The sequence below is a fragment of the Acinonyx jubatus genome, chromosome X (genome assembly GCF_027475565.1).
Source record: "Acinonyx jubatus isolate Ajub_Pintada_27869175 chromosome X, VMU_Ajub_asm_v1.0, whole genome shotgun sequence".
Taxonomy (NCBI): Eukaryota; Metazoa; Chordata; class Mammalia; order Carnivora; family Felidae; genus Acinonyx; species Acinonyx jubatus.
Genome location: NC_069389.1, coordinates 3405428 through 3423696, shown reverse-complemented (window position 1 = coordinate 3423696; position 18269 = coordinate 3405428). Strand labels below are relative to the sequence as shown.

The 18269-nt window shown below is 42.4% G+C and overlaps 1 protein-coding gene across 2 annotated transcripts in view; it reads left to right on the top strand.

Annotated features, from left to right (window-relative positions):
• NLGN4X (neuroligin 4 X-linked) overlaps window positions 1–14832 on the top strand; it is a 272162-nt gene extending 257330 nt beyond the window's left edge. For both annotated transcript variants that reach the window (XM_015065842.3, XM_027050607.2), the window contains 2 exons: window positions 2832–3621; window positions 12045–14832. In XM_015065842.3, the coding sequence (XP_014921328.2) occupies window positions 2832–3621; window positions 12045–12894 (1640 nt within the window). In that variant the 3' untranslated portion in view covers window positions 12895–14832. The remainder of the gene's footprint in view (window positions 1–2831; window positions 3622–12044) is intronic.
• The last annotated feature ends 3437 nt before the right edge of the window (window positions 14833–18269 follow it).

Below are 18269 nucleotides of genomic sequence, written 5' to 3'. Positions count from 1 at the left end.
TAATAAAATAGAATCAAAAAACTGAAGAGGACCTTGAAGTGTATCTACCCCAAAGCCCTCATTTATCAAAAAGGAAACTGAGGCTCAAAGAGGTTGTATAACCTGCCTAGGGTCACACAGCAAGTGATGGAGGCAAGGAAGAAACCCAACTTCCCAGACCCTGATTCAAACCTATTCCCACCATTCTTCCTTAGCTATTAAAAACTGTGCCAGAGCAGAGGGTAGCCTTGATCTTCTGTGCAGAATAGACTGGCTGTACGGGATCATGGATATCTGCGCACAGAACAACTATCAGGAAAGCCCTGATTGTCTCTCCTATTTGGTATTTTACCTACCAACTGCTTCTCCACTTTCAGCTTCCAGTGTTGAAGTTCAGATTTCCTCAAGGTATTCTGTAGCTCTTAGGAAATACAAATGTTGAGCTCGAGTAGAAATTTTAACTAGCAACAGGCACTGATGTGACCAGTAGATTTGCGGCTTAGTAAGGAGATTCAAAATGCACCTGTTATTAGGATGCTCAGTCCAAGAGCCATAAGCAACCATCAATCAAATCAAAGGTGCCAGGGCTATAGATTATTTCATAATGTCTAAGGAGAGGTCACATTACAGGCTCGCATTTATATTAACACTTCATTTTTACAAAAATGAAACCGTGGATAATTAGAGGGGTTGTTGGCAATATCAATACCTATAGCATTACAGAAAATATTTAGACTTTCCCACTTTTCAACTGATATAATCCCAGTTCTCAAGTTAGCAAGTAGTCAGGACCAGCTTCCTTAGTAATCAAACACAGGAAACCAAATCTAATTGGAGGAAGAGCATTAATTACTTAAATCAGCATGTCGGAAGTGATCAAGCTCCATGGCAGTGCTGGGCATGGGTCGCGTCTCTACACAGCAGCTTTTCAAAACAACCCAGCAATGTAATGAGCACTATGAAAATAACTAGATAGTTGGCCTTAGAATTATACTTCTAGCGATGTAGTCCCCAAAAAAGCAATCAACAGATGCATGGAAAATGATGTTTTCTTGAAGATGTTTGCCACAGTATCATAGCAAAGAATCAAATGAGAAGCTCCAAGATTAAAAAGACAAGAAAGTTATAAGGAACACATGCATTTACTCAAAGGAACAATAATTAAAATATTTAAGAATTGTGCTGAAGACGTACAGTGGTCTGGGAAACACAGTGTGAAAGCTATGCATCTACTGGACACAGTTGTACAAAACAACGTTGAAGGGGAGGTAGATAGCCAAGTAGGAATGACAGTAAAATGCTAACCAAACTTGAATTTTATAGTATGAAGTATGAGTGGTATTTTTCTTTATCCAATTATTCAAGTTTTATCACAAATTGTATTCTGTAACACACACACACACACACACACACACACACACACACACAAACACATAGCTACGTCAGTCATGGCCAATAGTTGTAACAGGATAAAAAAAAAAAAAACATCTAGCAAAATTTTTCTAATCCTGATTATTTTAACTTGTGAAAATCTTCAGTCGATCACATATTGATATCATTTCTTTAAGAGGCTTCAACACATTAATCTTTAGAGCCAAACACAAACGTCAGTAGTTGTACATGTCTGAGAGCATTATAAACTCTGGGAGAATGGCCCCCAAATGACTTTGATGATGCATTGAGCAAAACCAGATCAACTTAACGTCTTCTCTTGTGTGTCATCTTTGGGCAATCTTCCAGTCTTTAGAATCACATCTTCCTGATTGCAATCATGTTTCCTCACTTGATTGCTTGCATGACCTTAAAACTCTACAGGGCACGAACTTTTGGGCTCCCAGCTGAATTACTCTGCCAGCGTCCCCTGAGGCATGAGAGCTACATCATGCTGGAATTCAAGAAAATGGCAGGAAGAGATAAGAAACAGAATGCTATCATTTTATACCCCATCAGCTCTTGTCCTGTAGTAGTGAAAAATACAGGGTTTAAAAAAAATCTTTTTTTACTTCCCAACATTCATGCACTAGACAGAACTGAGAGAATATTGTAAGCCACACAGAATTTTACTCATCAAATTGCCCTTTTTTTTTTATTTCTCATGAAACAGACATTTTGAACATGTGGCAGAATACATTAGAGGAAAGTCTGGGATTCGAATGGATGCAATTTTGAGACCAGTGATTTTTTTTTAAAAAATACATTTTACTTGGGCAATCAAGTGAGGATTCCTTTAGGAATAGCTAGCTTAATTAATATTTTAGTTGTGAAAGCTTAATACATCCAATATATTGAGGGTGGAAACAGAAATACATCTCTGAATTTTTACCCTGAAATTGATTTTAGTGGATTTTTTCTTTCTGCATGTTGAAGTGGTACCTGGATTTGCCAGTGAGGCAAAATGGTCTTTAACATCTTCTTGGCTCAAAGCATATTTTTAAGGAATGGGAGGTAGGTGATTACCCTGGGTGGGTTTATTTATAACAGCATCTGGGGATGCCAATGGCAAGACTACCCTAAATTGTGGAGTGATAAACAGATTGCACGTTTTTTACCACTGGAGCTAAAAGTTTTTTTACCATTTTCTTAAACCGTGTGTGTGTGTGTGTGTGTGTGTGTGTCTGTGTGCGTGCGTGTGTGTGTGTGTGTGTAATAACATCCCATAAAACAAATGTCCAGCGGGAAGGGGAGGAGGAGAGAAGGAGATGGAAATGAGCAAAAAAATCTGAAAGCGCTGAATGCCACTGTATCCAGAAATTCACATGCCCGAGAGACAATCAGAGCCTTCTTTGCTAAGTAAAAGCTGCTTTTCTGTCTTTCGGGTTTTCATTTGCATGTGTACAACGTTGCACCTGCAGGTCTGTTCCAGAAGGCGATCATCCAGAGCGGGACCGCACTGTCCAGCTGGGCAGTGAACTACCAGCCAGCCAAGTACACGCGGATATTGGCAGATAAAGTCGGCTGCAACATGCTGGACACCACGGACATGGTGGAATGCCTTCGGAATAAGAACTACAAGGAGCTCATTCAGCAGACCATCACCCCGGCCACGTACCACATTTCCTTTGGCCCCGTCATCGACGGGGACGTCATCCCAGACGACCCTCAGATCCTGATGGAGCAGGGGGAGTTCCTCAATTACGACATCATGCTTGGTGTCAACCAGGGGGAAGGCTTGAAGTTTGTCGACGGCATCGTGGACAACGAAGATGGTGTGACGCCCAACGACTTTGACTTCTCCGTGTCCAACTTTGTGGACAACCTTTACGGCTACCCAGAGGGGAAAGACACATTGCGGGAGACCATCAAGTTCATGTACACGGACTGGGCAGACAAGGAAAACCCCGAGACGCGGCGAAAGACCCTGGTGGCTCTCTTCACGGATCACCAGTGGGTGGCCCCCGCAGTGGCCACGGCCGACCTGCATGCTCAGTACGGCTCCCCGACTTACTTCTATGCCTTCTACCACCACTGCCAGAGTGAAATGAAGCCCAGCTGGGCGGACTCAGCCCATGGTGACGAAGTCCCCTACGTCTTTGGGATCCCCATGATTGGCCCTACTGAGCTCTTCAGTTGTAACTTCTCCAAGAACGACGTCATGCTCAGCGCAGTGGTCATGACCTACTGGACCAATTTTGCCAAAACCGGGTACGTGCTTCCCCACAGCAGGTTTTTCTTGCTCTTCTCCTAGATTGTCTGGTTCTGCCATGACGAATGGAGTGCAAGATGCATTCACACACGGTAACGGTGGGGGGCCTCGCTTTTTCCTCCTCCTTAAATTGTTTTCTGCCAACCAGATTTTTACTAAGAGTGCTCATTGCATACTTAAAAGTCTGTTTCTACCTGCCACTCCAGGGTTCAGGGGTAAACGGCAATACCTTTGGAAGCCAATCCCAGAATTTGTGTCCTTTGGTAAATAGTAGGGTTATCAAATAGGACCCTGTGTCCTTTGGTAAATAGTAGGGTTATCAAAACACGTGTACCACGTGGCAATTTGTGCTTATTGCATAGCCACGAGAACAAATTCAGTCTCATAATACATCTAAGAAATACGATCCATGTGTGTTTATACTATATATGAACACACACGTATGTATGTTTCTCTACAGTTAGGAGATTTATTTCCTGTATATACACATACTGGCAAATACTTATTCATCTATATATCATTTATACATATTTATTTCATAAACAAATATATATTTCATATATATGTGTATATACATACCTCACAGGAAAGGACCTCAGCTAAATGTAGTACAAAACCCACAAGAGGCACACATAACAACAGGTCCACCGATATCCTGTTGAGCAGCTTCCAAGCAAACAAGGATAGAAGAGTCTCCCCAAGTTTTTATTTTTCCAGGTTTATTTATTTTGAGAGAAAGCGGGCGTGTGATGCGTGAGGAGTACACAGAGAGGGAAAGAGAGAATCCCAAGCACGCTCCACACTGTCATCCCAGGGCTCGATCCCACGAACTGTGAGATCATGACCTGAGCCAAAATCAAGAGTTTGACACTCAACCGCCTGACCCACCCAGGCATCAGAAGACTCCCCAACATTTAAATATTTTTTAATGTTTTTATTTATTTTTGAGAGAGACAGAGATAGAGTGAGTGAGGGAGAGCAGAGACAGGGAGGGAGACACAGAACCCGAAGCAGGCTGCAGGCTCTGAGCCGTCAGCACAGAGCCAGACGCGGGGCTCCATCTCACGAGCCGTGAGATCATGGCCTGAGCCGAAGTCGGATGCTTAACCGACTGAGCCGCCCAGGTGCCCCGACTCCCCAGCATTTTAAATGGCTACAAAGTCACAGCAACTTTTTATCTTTCTCCTGTCTAACAACGTGATTGTGGAAATTAATGAGGTATCATTCTGTTCTACCTGGGTGGGCTTCTCTCATTAACCTTGAGCCTCTTGCCCTGAATTAAAATCGGAGACGCTCTCCCTCTCCGCGGGAATGTGCGTCTTCCCGTGGCACTCCAGATGTGGGACAGAGGCGCCCACACGACAGCAGCCCGCAGTGCTTGAGTCTGAGGCAGCTCTAGAGACAGGGTTCGTGGTGCTGAGGGCTCAATGCTCAGGGCTCATTCTTTCACAACGATTCCAAACGTTACTGTGTGCACGCTGTCTTCAGAGTTTTGGAGGTCTTAGCAAAAGTATGGCGTGTTTATAGAGTGGCAAGTGTATTGTATGGATACCCACGTCCAACTGTCACATTTTACATTTGGTCTAACCATGGTTGGGCATAGGAGGCAGTAGGAGAGGGAGGATGTACAGATATTTGGGACAGATGCTTGCCTGTCACCTAAGGGTTCTTTCATCAACAAAGAGATGATTGACATCAAGCCAACGAATTTTTTTTAATGTTTATGTAGTTTTTGAGAGAGAGAGAGAGAGAGAGAGAGAGAGAGAGACAGAGCACGAGTGGGGGAGGGGCAGAGAGAGAGAGGGAGACACAGAATCCGAGGCAGGCTCCAGGCTCCAAGCTGTCAGCACAGAGCCCGATGCGGAGCTCGAACCCATGAACCGTGAGATCATGACCTGAGCTGAAGTCAGATGCTCAACCGACTGAGCCCCCCAGGCGTCCCCTAGTCAACAACTATCTTTATGTTACCCTTGTTTATGATGTTATTATAACATCCCTAGGGTGCTGTAACCAGGTACCACAAACGGTGTGGCTTCAAACCACAGACATTTATCGTTGCCCAGTTCTGGATGCTAGAAATGCAAAATGCAGGTGTTGGCAGGGCCGAGTTCCGTCTCCAATCTCTAGGGGACAGTTTTGTGCTCCTTCCTAGTTCCTGCTGCTTTGCAGGCTATCTGTGGCATTGCCCGTTTATAGCCACGTGACTGTGGTTTCTGTGTCTGTGTGATGTGGCGGCCTCCCTATGTGTCTGTTTGCAGATGGCCGTCTTCTTCTAAGGGCATCCGTCATATTGGTTTAGAAGTCCAACCTGCCCCGTCTTATCTTCACTGATTCCATCTGGAATGACCCTGTTTCCAAATACGGTCACATTCTGAGGCCCTGGGGGTTAGCACTTTGGCATATGGTATTAATTTGATGGGGGAACAATTCAACTCATCACCCCTTTTAAAGGCAGGATGATGCCCAGTTGTGTCATTGAACTCAGGTGTGTGATGCCTTTCCTAACCAAGTGTCATGCTCTTGAAGCAGAAAGATTTCCCAAATGATGGCCATCTGCTTTCCCTACATTTTCATCCAAACATAGCACTCTTTAAGTAATATCTAAACATCCTTACTCGCTTTAGTTAAAACCACATACTTCTTTCCCTTATGTGTTTTGGAAATGGACTTTATATGATTTTTCTTACATGGTGATCATTCATCACCAGTGTAACTGAACCATGAAAAAAATGGCAAACTCCAAACAAAGCCATTAAATTCTCGTTAGCTCCTCTTGCCTTGCCAAGAGCTCTGGGGCTGATGCCCTCTTGGCGTTTAAAAAAGAAAGAAGAACAGTAAAGGAAATTAATTAGTGTCACGCGATGGGAAAGATCTCCTAGAGCGAAATGGATATTTTCACCAAGACCTATCAAAGGCTGAGCCAGGATTAAAAATACCACAGCATTCTGCTATTGAGTGCTTCTTTTCATGTCATAGCTTGGTTCCTAAGATCTCTGTGCCTGGCGCCTGTGGTTCACACCCTCATGTGGGGAACGTAGTGACGGAACTGTTAAATAGCCTGGGCTTAATCACGGCCAAAGGCATTTGTGTGACCATTCATGGTATGTGTTCATGAAGGTGTCAAAGCAACCAGAACAGATGGGAAAAGGGTTCGGAAGGGGGAGGACGTCCGCTTTGGGGGAACAGGTGTCATCTAAGTGGAGTCTAGAACTTCAGAGAGAGTCAAGCTCTCCCTGAGCAAACGGGAAAGACACAATGGAGAGCTGTGGATGTCAGGCTGAAGAACCTGGACTGGATCCAAATAGGAGCTATTTTTACTTCCGCAGTGCCTGTGGGCCATGGCTGAAATAATACTTAGGGATATTAATGCAGTCAGTTTTCTTCATTCGTTTGGAAAGGTCATTGAAATGACTCAAATCATCCTTAAAGAGAGTCACTCAGAACTTCCTCTAATGTGAAATGCAAAGTGGAGTCTTCCAGCGTCAGTATGTGTGGGATAATATTTCCATGGTGGCCAGTTGAACAAGGAGACAGAGGATGGAACGGGTGGGCAGTCTAGTGATTTAGGTATTTGTCAATACTTGGCAAAGTCATGAGAGGTGGTTGCTATTCATTTATTTAATTAGGGTAGTGGTGCAGTAGGCTCTCTGCAGGGGCGTATTTCCTTGTCCCCGGTGGGGGCTGCTTCGGTGGTCCCAGGGAAGGTGAGCCAAAATGGTGCCAGTAATGGAACAATGTAGGATAAACCATGTCTGACGCCACAGTGTGAGCATGCTGGTTAACTCTGTTCTTCAGAACACATTCTCAGACCGTGACACAGAGACCATCAACTGCTCCCCACCAGCACTAGAGGAACAGGACCTAGATTATAAGAACATCTCCCCAGCCATTGGTCACAGCCCTTGTCTACAGAGAGAGGAGTCCATGGCATCAGGACATGCTTTGCCATTATCACTGGCTGCTGTTTCCAGTCTTCTGTACCTTACAGACAACACGCTGCTGTTCCTTACTGTTTGGATGTTAGGCAAGGCGTATACCCTGGTGCTGCTTTTCGTATACAACCCACAGCTCACAGGTGTGACCTTATGTCAATGTAAATACATGATATGCCAACTTTTTGTTGTTGTGGAGCACAGAGAAGTAAATGTTGGGAATATGGGTATAGAAGACACGGAAGGGGGAAGGCGGGTAGGGAGGGAAGGAAGGAGGGTTCCATGATCCAGCTTAGAAGACTCAGCCAAGGTGCTGCCAGGGTGCCAATCGGCTCAGGTCATGATCTCACGGTTCCTGGGTTCGAGCCCCACATCGGGCTCTGTGCTGACAGCTCAGAGCCTGGAGCCTGCTTCCGATTCTGTATGTCCCTCTCTCTCTGCCCCTCCCTTGCCTCTCTCTCTCTCTCTCTCTCTCTCTCTCTCTCTCTCTGCCCCTCCCCTGCTCACACTCTCTTTCTCTCAAAAATAAATGTTAAAAATAAAAAAAGAAGACTCAACCGAAACAGTGCTGGAAAAGAAGAACATAGGCCAAAACGATAAGTAAAGCTCATGTGGAAAGTTTTGCTCAATGAAAAGCGATGTCAAGGAAAAATGAAAACTAATCCCAAGGTTTACAAAGGCTTAGAAAGAATTACAACCTGTGTCATAGAAAATCTCTTTGGGAATGCGAGCCCTGACTGGTCCATAGAATCCAGGTGCTTGTGGATCAAACACCGATTCAGCCTGAACTCTTTTGTGGGGACACCAAAGCAAAGTTGGTCTCTGTAGGACATATTGCAGCAATCAGCACTTTAAGGAACCAGATGATTCATTGTCCATCGAGGGCCTTACTTAAATGCCATTGGAGTTCAGATAATGCAAAGATAATTCTGGCACGGCAAACGCAACCAACACAGATTTCAATTTTTTGACTTGGTCTCAGGACCAAGGCTCTCGGTGTAGTTCTAACGAGAGGCTATCTTGACTGTTGACGTCATCATCCTGTGATGATGAATTTATTTTCAACCTTTGCGAAAACTCAAGAGGCCCTCAGGGTGCATGGCTTACAGAGAACTGCAGCCCGTGTCTGGTCTTAAAATGACCTTTACGGCCAAAAAGCATTGTAAGCAGAGTGAATGAACATCTTGACCTGTTGTGTAGGTGCACGTGGTAGCCTTCTTCTTAGACACCTGGTAACAAATACCAGGTACTACGTTATGCTAGATGTGAGGACAATCTTGTGTCATCAAAAGGAGCCCATCAGAGAGTTTACTGGTGTTTCTACAGGAATCATATTACCTATCTCTAGCAAATAACATGGCTCACAAGGGCTTAGAAATGCACTTGACTGTCCTCCGCCAAGATGATGTCTCAAATAAATTGTGACGGGTGAAAACGTGTGTCTCAGGTGCTGGGAAATGTGGGTGCAGGTAGCATTGAGGTTTTCACTAGGGAGAGAAGATGCGTCCATTGCTTTTATCCTTAATCATCACGATCTTTAATTTTACTCATGGAAATTAAAACATGCCATATGCGGAAGTCAAGTCTAAAAAGACACTGATATCCCACTTAGAGGTCTTGCTGTCTTTGGAGTGTTTGACAAGGGAAAATGATGGACTTTCATGAGCTCTGCGAGTTTATCTTGGTTTAAGGCTTCTGACCGTGCACCTCCAAGAACTTTAATAGATAGATTGTATCAGGCTAAAGCTTACTTATCTGGATTTTCAAAATCCTCTGCTCTATTCTTTGAGAACAAAATAAATGTGTTTCTTTACCTTTCAAATGCACACCGAATTTCATCAAAAAGAGTCCAATATCCAACAGGAACAGAATACTCTTTTTCCTAGATGCCCTCTGCTTAATAAAAGGTCCACACAGCTAATAGACCCAATTCAGTGAAATCAGATCAATGGAAAAATAGTAGGAGTCCTTACCACCTTTCCTTGCTTTTAGAAAATAAAAATCGGTGACAAAAGTTTCCATGGCACATTCCAATTAAATGGGAATTTTTTCAAAAATTTATTTCAGAAGACTCAAATAAAAGAAACATGAGGTGCTATATTGAATCCAACATGTTTCTGAAACATGCAAGTATTTTTAAAAATCAGATAAAAAGATTTTAAAGATATTAATGTTTATAAATGAACAGATAAAAAAGAAAACTCATGCATTAGGATCTACAAATTTGTATTCTTTTTTCTTGATCCCATGAGTAAAATAAAAGTGAGTGTGCACTCAGTTAAGTAGTAAAATTTCTTTTTCTGTATGCCGTGTATATAGTTATATTTACATATAATTATATGTATCTATATATAGCTATATATCTAGTGATATAGATATCCATATATATAGTGTACATTATGCAGTATATACTATGATATATAGTATACTTTCACAGAGTATATATTCTACATTATACTTTTATGAAGCATATACTGGATATAACATATAGCATATAGCATAAATCCTGTGGTATAGAATATATGCTATATGAAGTATATACTATACTGTATATACTGTAGTATTCAATACATACAATATGTAATATAATATACTGTGATGTGTACTATGTACCATGTAATATACATGCTATGATGTATATTATTTACAGTGTATAGCATACCATATATACGGTGGTAAACAGTATACTTTTATATGGCATATACTGTATGCAGGATATGGTACCCTGTACATGCTGTGGGTATTACAGTATATTACTTTACAGTCCTCTCTCCCTCCCTAAGCAACTTTTAGGCATTCTACTTTGTATATTGGCCGAAGGGGATAATATTTACTAGGCTGTAGCTATTTTCCAAAAATTTTGTTATGATTATTGAGCCTCCATCAATTACTTCTAATCCCAGTATCGTCACCCATTCTGTAGATGAGGATGATTAGGCCCAGAGAGGCTTCAGAAATTTGCGCAAGATTTCACAGCTGTAATGAGGGAGAGCCTCCGAGCTTAATGCCTGGAGATGATTTTGACAGCCTCAGACTGAGGTCAAATGTCCTTCTTTTAGCAAAGGCTGCATGCACCAGTTGGCCAGGGTATCGTTTGCATCCTGCACCATGCACGGTCGTGTGTGGACTTGGGACTTTCAGGTAGGACTTCTGGCCAGTGTTCTGGCATGTGAGCATATAGGCAGTGGCTAGAGGCAGCTTTGTCCATGCTGCCAGAACGTTGTTCCATGGAAAACAGAAGTGAGAAGAGCCAGATCTGTGTGTGCACATCCCAACTTGCTCTGGCTTGTCCCTGACGTCTGAACGTTCAGTGTTGTCTACTAGGTGATCTTTTACTGTGCATGACCTCAAAATTTTCAAAACAAATAAACATTAAGATGAAATATGTTTTACACTTCACTTTGCCAACCGTAAAAATAGATGGAAGAAATGAGAATATGATATTTTGGGGAGGTTCTTTGTTATAGTAAAAGAATTGGTGGCAAAGATGTTTAAAGTACCATGTTTTCTGGATTTCCCTTTAATTTTGGTGATTCCCTTTCTGCCTGTGCCCATTTATGTAAATAACAAGACAATTCTTGGGTTCAGAGTTGGCCTGGCACACTTAACATCTACAGAAACTCTCAATTTCTTGCACCGTGTTTTACTTCTCCTAAACATGTTAGCTTCACCATATGTAAAGCTGTGATCTTATCACCGTTCTTAGAATTAATGGAATGTTATTTGATATTTACGTGGCTCAGTCTTGGAAAGGTTTTCAAATATTCAACTATTCCTCTTTCAAAAAGACAGCAAACTCGTGGTGCCTTCGTTTCACCGTGTCTTCACATTTTGCAATGGCAGGTCCTATTTTTATTTGATTTTTAACACAATTTTAGTTCTTAAAACTTCGGTATGTGTTTGTCCACCTCAGAAGCCACCCTGGTGCAAGAAAGAAAATGCCTACTTTTTGAACAATTGCCTCTAAATCAGGATTTCTCAACCTCAATACTATTGATGTTTGTGCCCTCTACTCCTTCATGGCAGTACAGTCCACACATGACAACCAAACATGTCCCCAGACATTGCCAAATGTCCCTGTGTGGACAACACGCCTTGGTTGAGATTTATGGCTCAAGAGTAGCTAAACTTGAAATACTGAAAAAATTTCTTACACCCATTTTTTTCTTACTTTTTTTTATTTTTGAAGATCATTTGATGCATTTAAAAAAATAGTAGAAATGTTATGAAAATGCCAGACCTCTGCCACCAGGAATTATTTTTAAAATAAAAGGAAGAGAAGACTTTAAGGAAAATACAAAATGGTAGCCATGGTTGAATTAAACCACAGTGTGTCCGTTGCTATTTGAGTACTTGGTGTTCATAAACAGGTCTTGGTGAGCTCAATTAAATGGTCCTAATTCCCTGTTTTGTTTGATGGCGAGATTTACTTGTCACATGTCGAAGGGTGTGACCTTTTTTTCCCTCTTTTCTCTTCCTTCTGTCCCCAGTGACCCAAATCAGCCTGTTCCTCAGGACACCAAGTTCATTCATACAAAACCCAATCGCTTTGAGGAAGTGGCCTGGTCCAAGTATAACCCCAAAGACCAGCTCTATCTACATATTGGCCTGAAGCCCAGAGTGAGGGATCACTACCGAGCTACCAAGGTGGCTTTCTGGCTGGAACTGGTTCCCCACCTGCACAACCTGAATGAGATATTCCAGTACGTGTCAACAACCACGAAGGTCCCTCCTCCCGACATGACCTCCTTCCCCTATGGAACCCGGCGGTCTCCCGCCAAGATATGGCCCACGACCAAACGCCCAGCCATCACTCCCGCTAACAACCCCAAACACTCCAAGGACCCTCATAAGACAGGGCCCGAGGACACAACCGTCCTCATCGAAACCAAACGGGATTATTCCACTGAACTGAGCGTCACCATCGCCGTGGGGGCCTCCCTGCTCTTCCTCAACATTCTGGCATTTGCGGCTCTGTACTACAAGAAGGACAAGAGACGCCACGAGACACACAGGCGCCCCAGTCCCCAGAGGAATACCACAAACGACATCGCTCACATCCAGAACGAAGAGATCATGTCCCTGCAGATGAAGCAGCTGGAACATGACCACGAGTGTGAGTCCCTGCAGGCTCACGACACGCTGAGGCTCACCTGTCCTCCAGACTACACCCTGACGCTGCGCAGGTCTCCAGATGACATCCCACTCATGACACCAAATACCATCACCATGATCCCAAACACACTGACGGGCATGCAGCCTTTGCACACATTCAACACCTTCAGCGGAGGACAAAACAGTACCAATCTCCCCCACGGACACTCGACCACTAGAGTATAGCTTTGCTGTTCCTTTCCGCTACATCTGCTCCTTCCCACTGGAGAGAGGGAGAAAGAGAGAAGCAACGTGTGCCCACGAGGAGTGTGGGTCATCCCACTGACATAAGACAAAAAGAACAGGGCCACCATCGTGTCCCTGTAGACCCATCCCATTGGCATTTCCCAGTACGACAAGATCTACTTCTGACCCTATGAAATGTGAAAAAGTATACATTGCTGTTACAATACTGCTTTAACATCTCCACCTCTCCAGAGAACGTTTAGTTCGGCTAGGACATCACCGTCTTCAGGACCTGGATGCTTCCCGTGTTAACAACAGAAGCTGACACTTTGGGGACTCAGCCAGGGACACTTAAGAAAAAAAATTTTTTTAATTAACAGTTGAAAAATACAATATGTGCCATACGACGGATGGCTCTACTTAAGGGAAGGACGAGTCTGTGGGATTTTACCCAGTGCATGGAGCTATCATCCAGACAGAAGGAGAAGTAGAATTTTATTATTACAAGAGCCGACTATGCAGTAACATATGTATAGTTCTGTGCAAAGAGGTGTTTCGCCAGCCTGAACTATATTTAAGAAACTTTGTAAAAAAAAAAAAAAGAAAAAACAAATGTATATAGCTGTGAGTTTCAACAAAAAGACACACAGAGAAAGGAAAAAAAAAAACAACCAACAAAAAAAGCTTTTATTGGTGTTTTCAGTTTGAAAGACCTTTTAGCAAGATTGTGCTTCCCATTGTGGTCTGTATGTATATAAATATATATATATATACATTAGTCATTCACCTCTGTTTCCTCCAGGACACAGGAGGATGTTCTTAATTCCTCGTGGTAAGCAAACACATGGGGTTTTCTAACGCATTTCATTTGTAGGACGATGTGGTGTCACACAGCGGACCCAGACTGTCTGTGTGGTGGGGCTCTTCACCCCCCCTTCGGGGATGCATGCGACAGCATTGTTAGGAGACCGACCGTTGTGTTAGCAAACTTTTATTTTTGTGTGTGTTAGCCTCCATGGAGTTGCACCACCTAGATGGATCCCCCATCCCCAGCGTGGAGTTTATGTAAAGCTTGCTGAATTAGAAACACACACACACAGAGACACTGCAGGAACAAAAAACAAAATACAAGTCTTGGTCTGTGGTTGTGGTTCTTTGAATATGTTTAGGGAGACCTGCTGCCCACCCCCAGGGGTCCTGCCAAAAAGGAAAGAAAGCTTGCCTTTAGTGGGGGTGGGGCCATGCCCCGCCGGGTAAATACGGCTCAGTGTTCCCCAGCAGCTGCAGAAAGGGCTGTGGGTGCCGGGCTACCTGCTCGGCTTAGCTAATCAGATTGAAGGAGGGCATGTGTGTTTCCTGTTTTTTCTTTAAGCAGTAAGTCCCTTATTTATCAGGAAGCAAGATTTTTTTTTTATTCTTTACATCGTTTATGGGATAACACATATGCTTGTCTAAAGTACTGTGAGACTTGTGTATCAGTCACTGGTCAATGAATCGTACGGGGAGAGAACAAACCCACGTGAAAGGACAGAACGTGAAAAGCCCTCTGCATGGGTTTTTCTGCAAAGTTAGGGTCGCCTTCGCTGTCAAGATAAGTTACGGAAATTATTCGCCCCACTTAAAATTGGCAAGCTGGGGACTGGACATTTGCCCCCAACACCTCCTCACATTCCCATTGTCCTTTTAATTTTATCTGAAGGAATATTTTGAGTTTCCTACGGTGGAAGGGAAAAGAACAATGGTTACTTTATAGTTTGTCTTTCAAGAGTTATTGCAACATCAGGAAGTAGCAGCCAAAGATGTTTGAAAATCCTGTCTCTGGGCTTGACTATGGTTATTTCAGAAAGCGAGGCTTACAAGTCATTGCTACGTTGGGGATGCTCCACAAGATAAGTCCAGCGTCCTTGCCCCTTGGCACAACGCTCGAGTACTGAACCCCTACACATACCAACGTCTTCGAAAACGCCCTTTAGCAAAAGACAGTTCTTACAGGTGCATAGAAGTCCCACGATAAATTCTGTCGTCCATCTGGGTTAAGATTTGAGAGTGGGTCTCTGTATATACATATGTGAACTATTATAATCCCCACTTTGCACATGGCCAACCAACAATCCTTTCCTGCAGCTAGACGTGTCACGGGTACAAGTTTTGTCCCCAGTTCATCCTTTTCTAAAGGTATCGTCAGGTCATTTCTGCAAGCTATGTATTACCCCCAGCGGGGTACGGCAAATAGACTCTCCATACAACTACCCGAGAGGTGATGCTTGGCATCAGTGTGGGTCTGGTATGTTTGTAATGTGAATTCCAATATTTGTTTAGTATTTCCAATTGTCTTCTGCTAGCAATATGCACAGTAATGTATCAGGCTTGTGACATTTGGATAAGGAAAAAAAAAAAGAGTTCTTGTTAAGTGAATAGCTTTTCCAGAGGATATGATCAAAAGAAATTTAATACACGTTAAATGATATCTTATTTCTACATGGAAAGAAGTTATAGAATCTTCATAGAGTTCTATGAGAATAAAATATACTTGCTATCTATAAAAAAGAGAAAAATGAGAAAAAAAATGAGAAAAAGAAAATAAGTTAAAAAAAAAAAAACACTTTCCTAGGCTTTTATCCTTGACCTTGACAGGCACGCAGGGTTTAATGGTTTCTTGGGTTATGATTTTGAAATTTTGTTTTTGATTTTGCCTTAAGTAATGATAGAAGATATATATGGCTGGACACATATGTATAAACTTTTCAGCAGCATTTTTAATAATAAAATATCACAGTATTTTCTAATGCTTTGTGCAAATAATTACGCGTCCATCCTTTTTTTGTAGGTGGCCTATGTTATTTACTTTTCCTACCCCTTTGACTGCTGTTTTCATTTTAAAAGCTACGCGGTACATCAGACGTAAATGGACACTCTCAACCTGTAACGGGTCAGCTTCGCACAGTTTCTCCCAGTGCATGATTCTTGGGCGACCCATGGGGGGAGTTCTGCCTGACGTTGGAGAAGGAAGCCCCAGACGGGGATGATGATGTTTCCTGAAGGTTCCTGAATTGGAGCACTTGGATTTATTACTGTTATCACTGCCCGTTCTTATGGTGCTGGGTTTGGCATTGAGTTTGACATAATAATGCCCTCCCGCATCCAAACAGCCTTGTTTGAGTCAGTCTTCGGGTGACAGCAAGAAATTGTGAGTAAAACGCAAGAGGCAGAACGTGCCTCCCGGGCCCGTGGAGAGCAAATTGGCCAAGTCCTCACAAGTGCATCTGGCTGTTTCTTATCCTTTTAATTAACATTCAGGAGAGCCCCCAGGCACAGGCACCTGTAATACCCCTCCTTTAAAGTGGAAGAGGTTGAGAGTTGGGAACTTGTGGCCTCCAGGCAGCACAGGTTGGGTTCAAACGAAGGTAGTGTGCTCCAGAGCCCCAACTCCACCAGTAAGGAAGACAGCAGGAATTTCTAATGCAGGTGCACACGTGTCCTCGTGCATTAGCCGATGGTCAGATAAAGAAACCCAGCAAATCCTGTGACTGTTTGCTGCACTGGAGCACCGAAGGTTTTTACATATTGATTGGGGTCATTTGCTAGTATGAGGCAAACGGGAGATAAATATATATGTAATATGTTACATAATAATAATTTAGTAGTATACTTCCTATTATATTTTATTATAACTACATATTATATGCTTATATGATATAAACTATACATAATATATAATATAGCATATGTAATATATGCATACTGTGTAATATAAAAATATATTTTATAATATATTGCATATTAAGTTGATATAGAAATATTGTATATACAGAATTTACATCATATATTTTATTTGTAATATAATTATAGTATTTATCTTATATAAAGGAAAATATAAATGTTATTAATATTCACAGTATGACACATTCATTTATATATTATATACAACATATGTTATATTTATATTTCATATATATAAATAAAACATAAAATATATAGCATGTATTTATATAAATACATAAAACATAAAATATATACCATGTATTATATAATCTGCAATACATTTTTATGTATTTATATGCATATTTTATATATTGCATATAGGTGTATATTACATGTATATATATGTGAATGTATAATATTCTCATACATATATGTATATGTAATATATATTTCATGGAAATGCCATGTTCATGGATTCAAAATTGAAAAAAAATGTTTAAAACCGAATCTTTAGTAAATTTTAGCTAGAGGGAGAGTCACTATTTTTTTCCACCATGTATATATACATTCTTGCGCATTCTAACTGGAAAAATAGTAAGAGTGCATGCATTCATTCATGCACTCTTTCACTCATGTGTTCACGCAGCAAACGTTTACCGACCATCTCCCTCCTCACAGGCCGTGTGCCAGGGATGGTGTGTGAAGTGAAAGGACAGAATAGCAGCAGGCTTTGGAGATGGTACCCAGTGCCAGTGGCAGTGTAGACACAGCACCTTAACCTCACCTGCTAAGAGTGGTGAGCATTCAGCTGGGGATGTGTAGGCTGGAGTCCCCACATTTCCAACAACTTCTCAAGTGCTGGAGAGGCTGCTGGTTCCCAACTGTCCCTAACTATTGAGAATGTTCAGAAGTAGCCATGACGGTCACGATCAGGGGGCCCTGGGCGCCGTGAAAGCTGTTCCGTGGAAAGCTAAAGCAACGTGAGAAATGAATTACCATCCTTCTCCGAGGTGGTGGGGACAGGGACAGGGGTAGAGCTGTTTTACAGCCCTGTGTTCCAGAACTGATACAGCCCAGTGGTCAGAGATGACCAGGGGCACTTCTGGCATCCAGCTCGAGTTTGGTCACTTGCAGCAAAGGCAGGCACACGCAAGAACAGTGAGCCATCTGGGCGGGCCGTTCACACGGCAGAGAGGAGCGTTTGGGCTTACACAGGACGGCGTTAAGAGGGCTTTGGGAACAAGAATTTGTTCTGGATTAGTTACCCTCAGGATAATTTGTGGTGTACAATGTTTCGGCAGGAAGCAAGAGGAGCGGAACAGGTCCAGACTTGTCATCAGCAAAGAAACTGGAATAAAAGTAGACGTTTGGTCACTTTTAGCAGAGCCCAACATGACCGAGCCATGAACCATCAGACTAGTTCAAAGCAGTCAGATGGCAGGGCTCTTCATTTCCTTCTCAGAACTGCCTCAAAATGTTCTCATCTCATCATCTTACCTCTTCTGGACCACCTGATTAGAAAAAAAAAAGTTGTAAATCTAGTCTCTGCTAAGGAAGCAAAAGCAATACTTTCTCTGCAGATGCTCATGATTATATTTTAATAAATGGATATATATATATATAGAGAGAGAGATATCTATAGATATCTATATATAGATATATATATAGAGAGA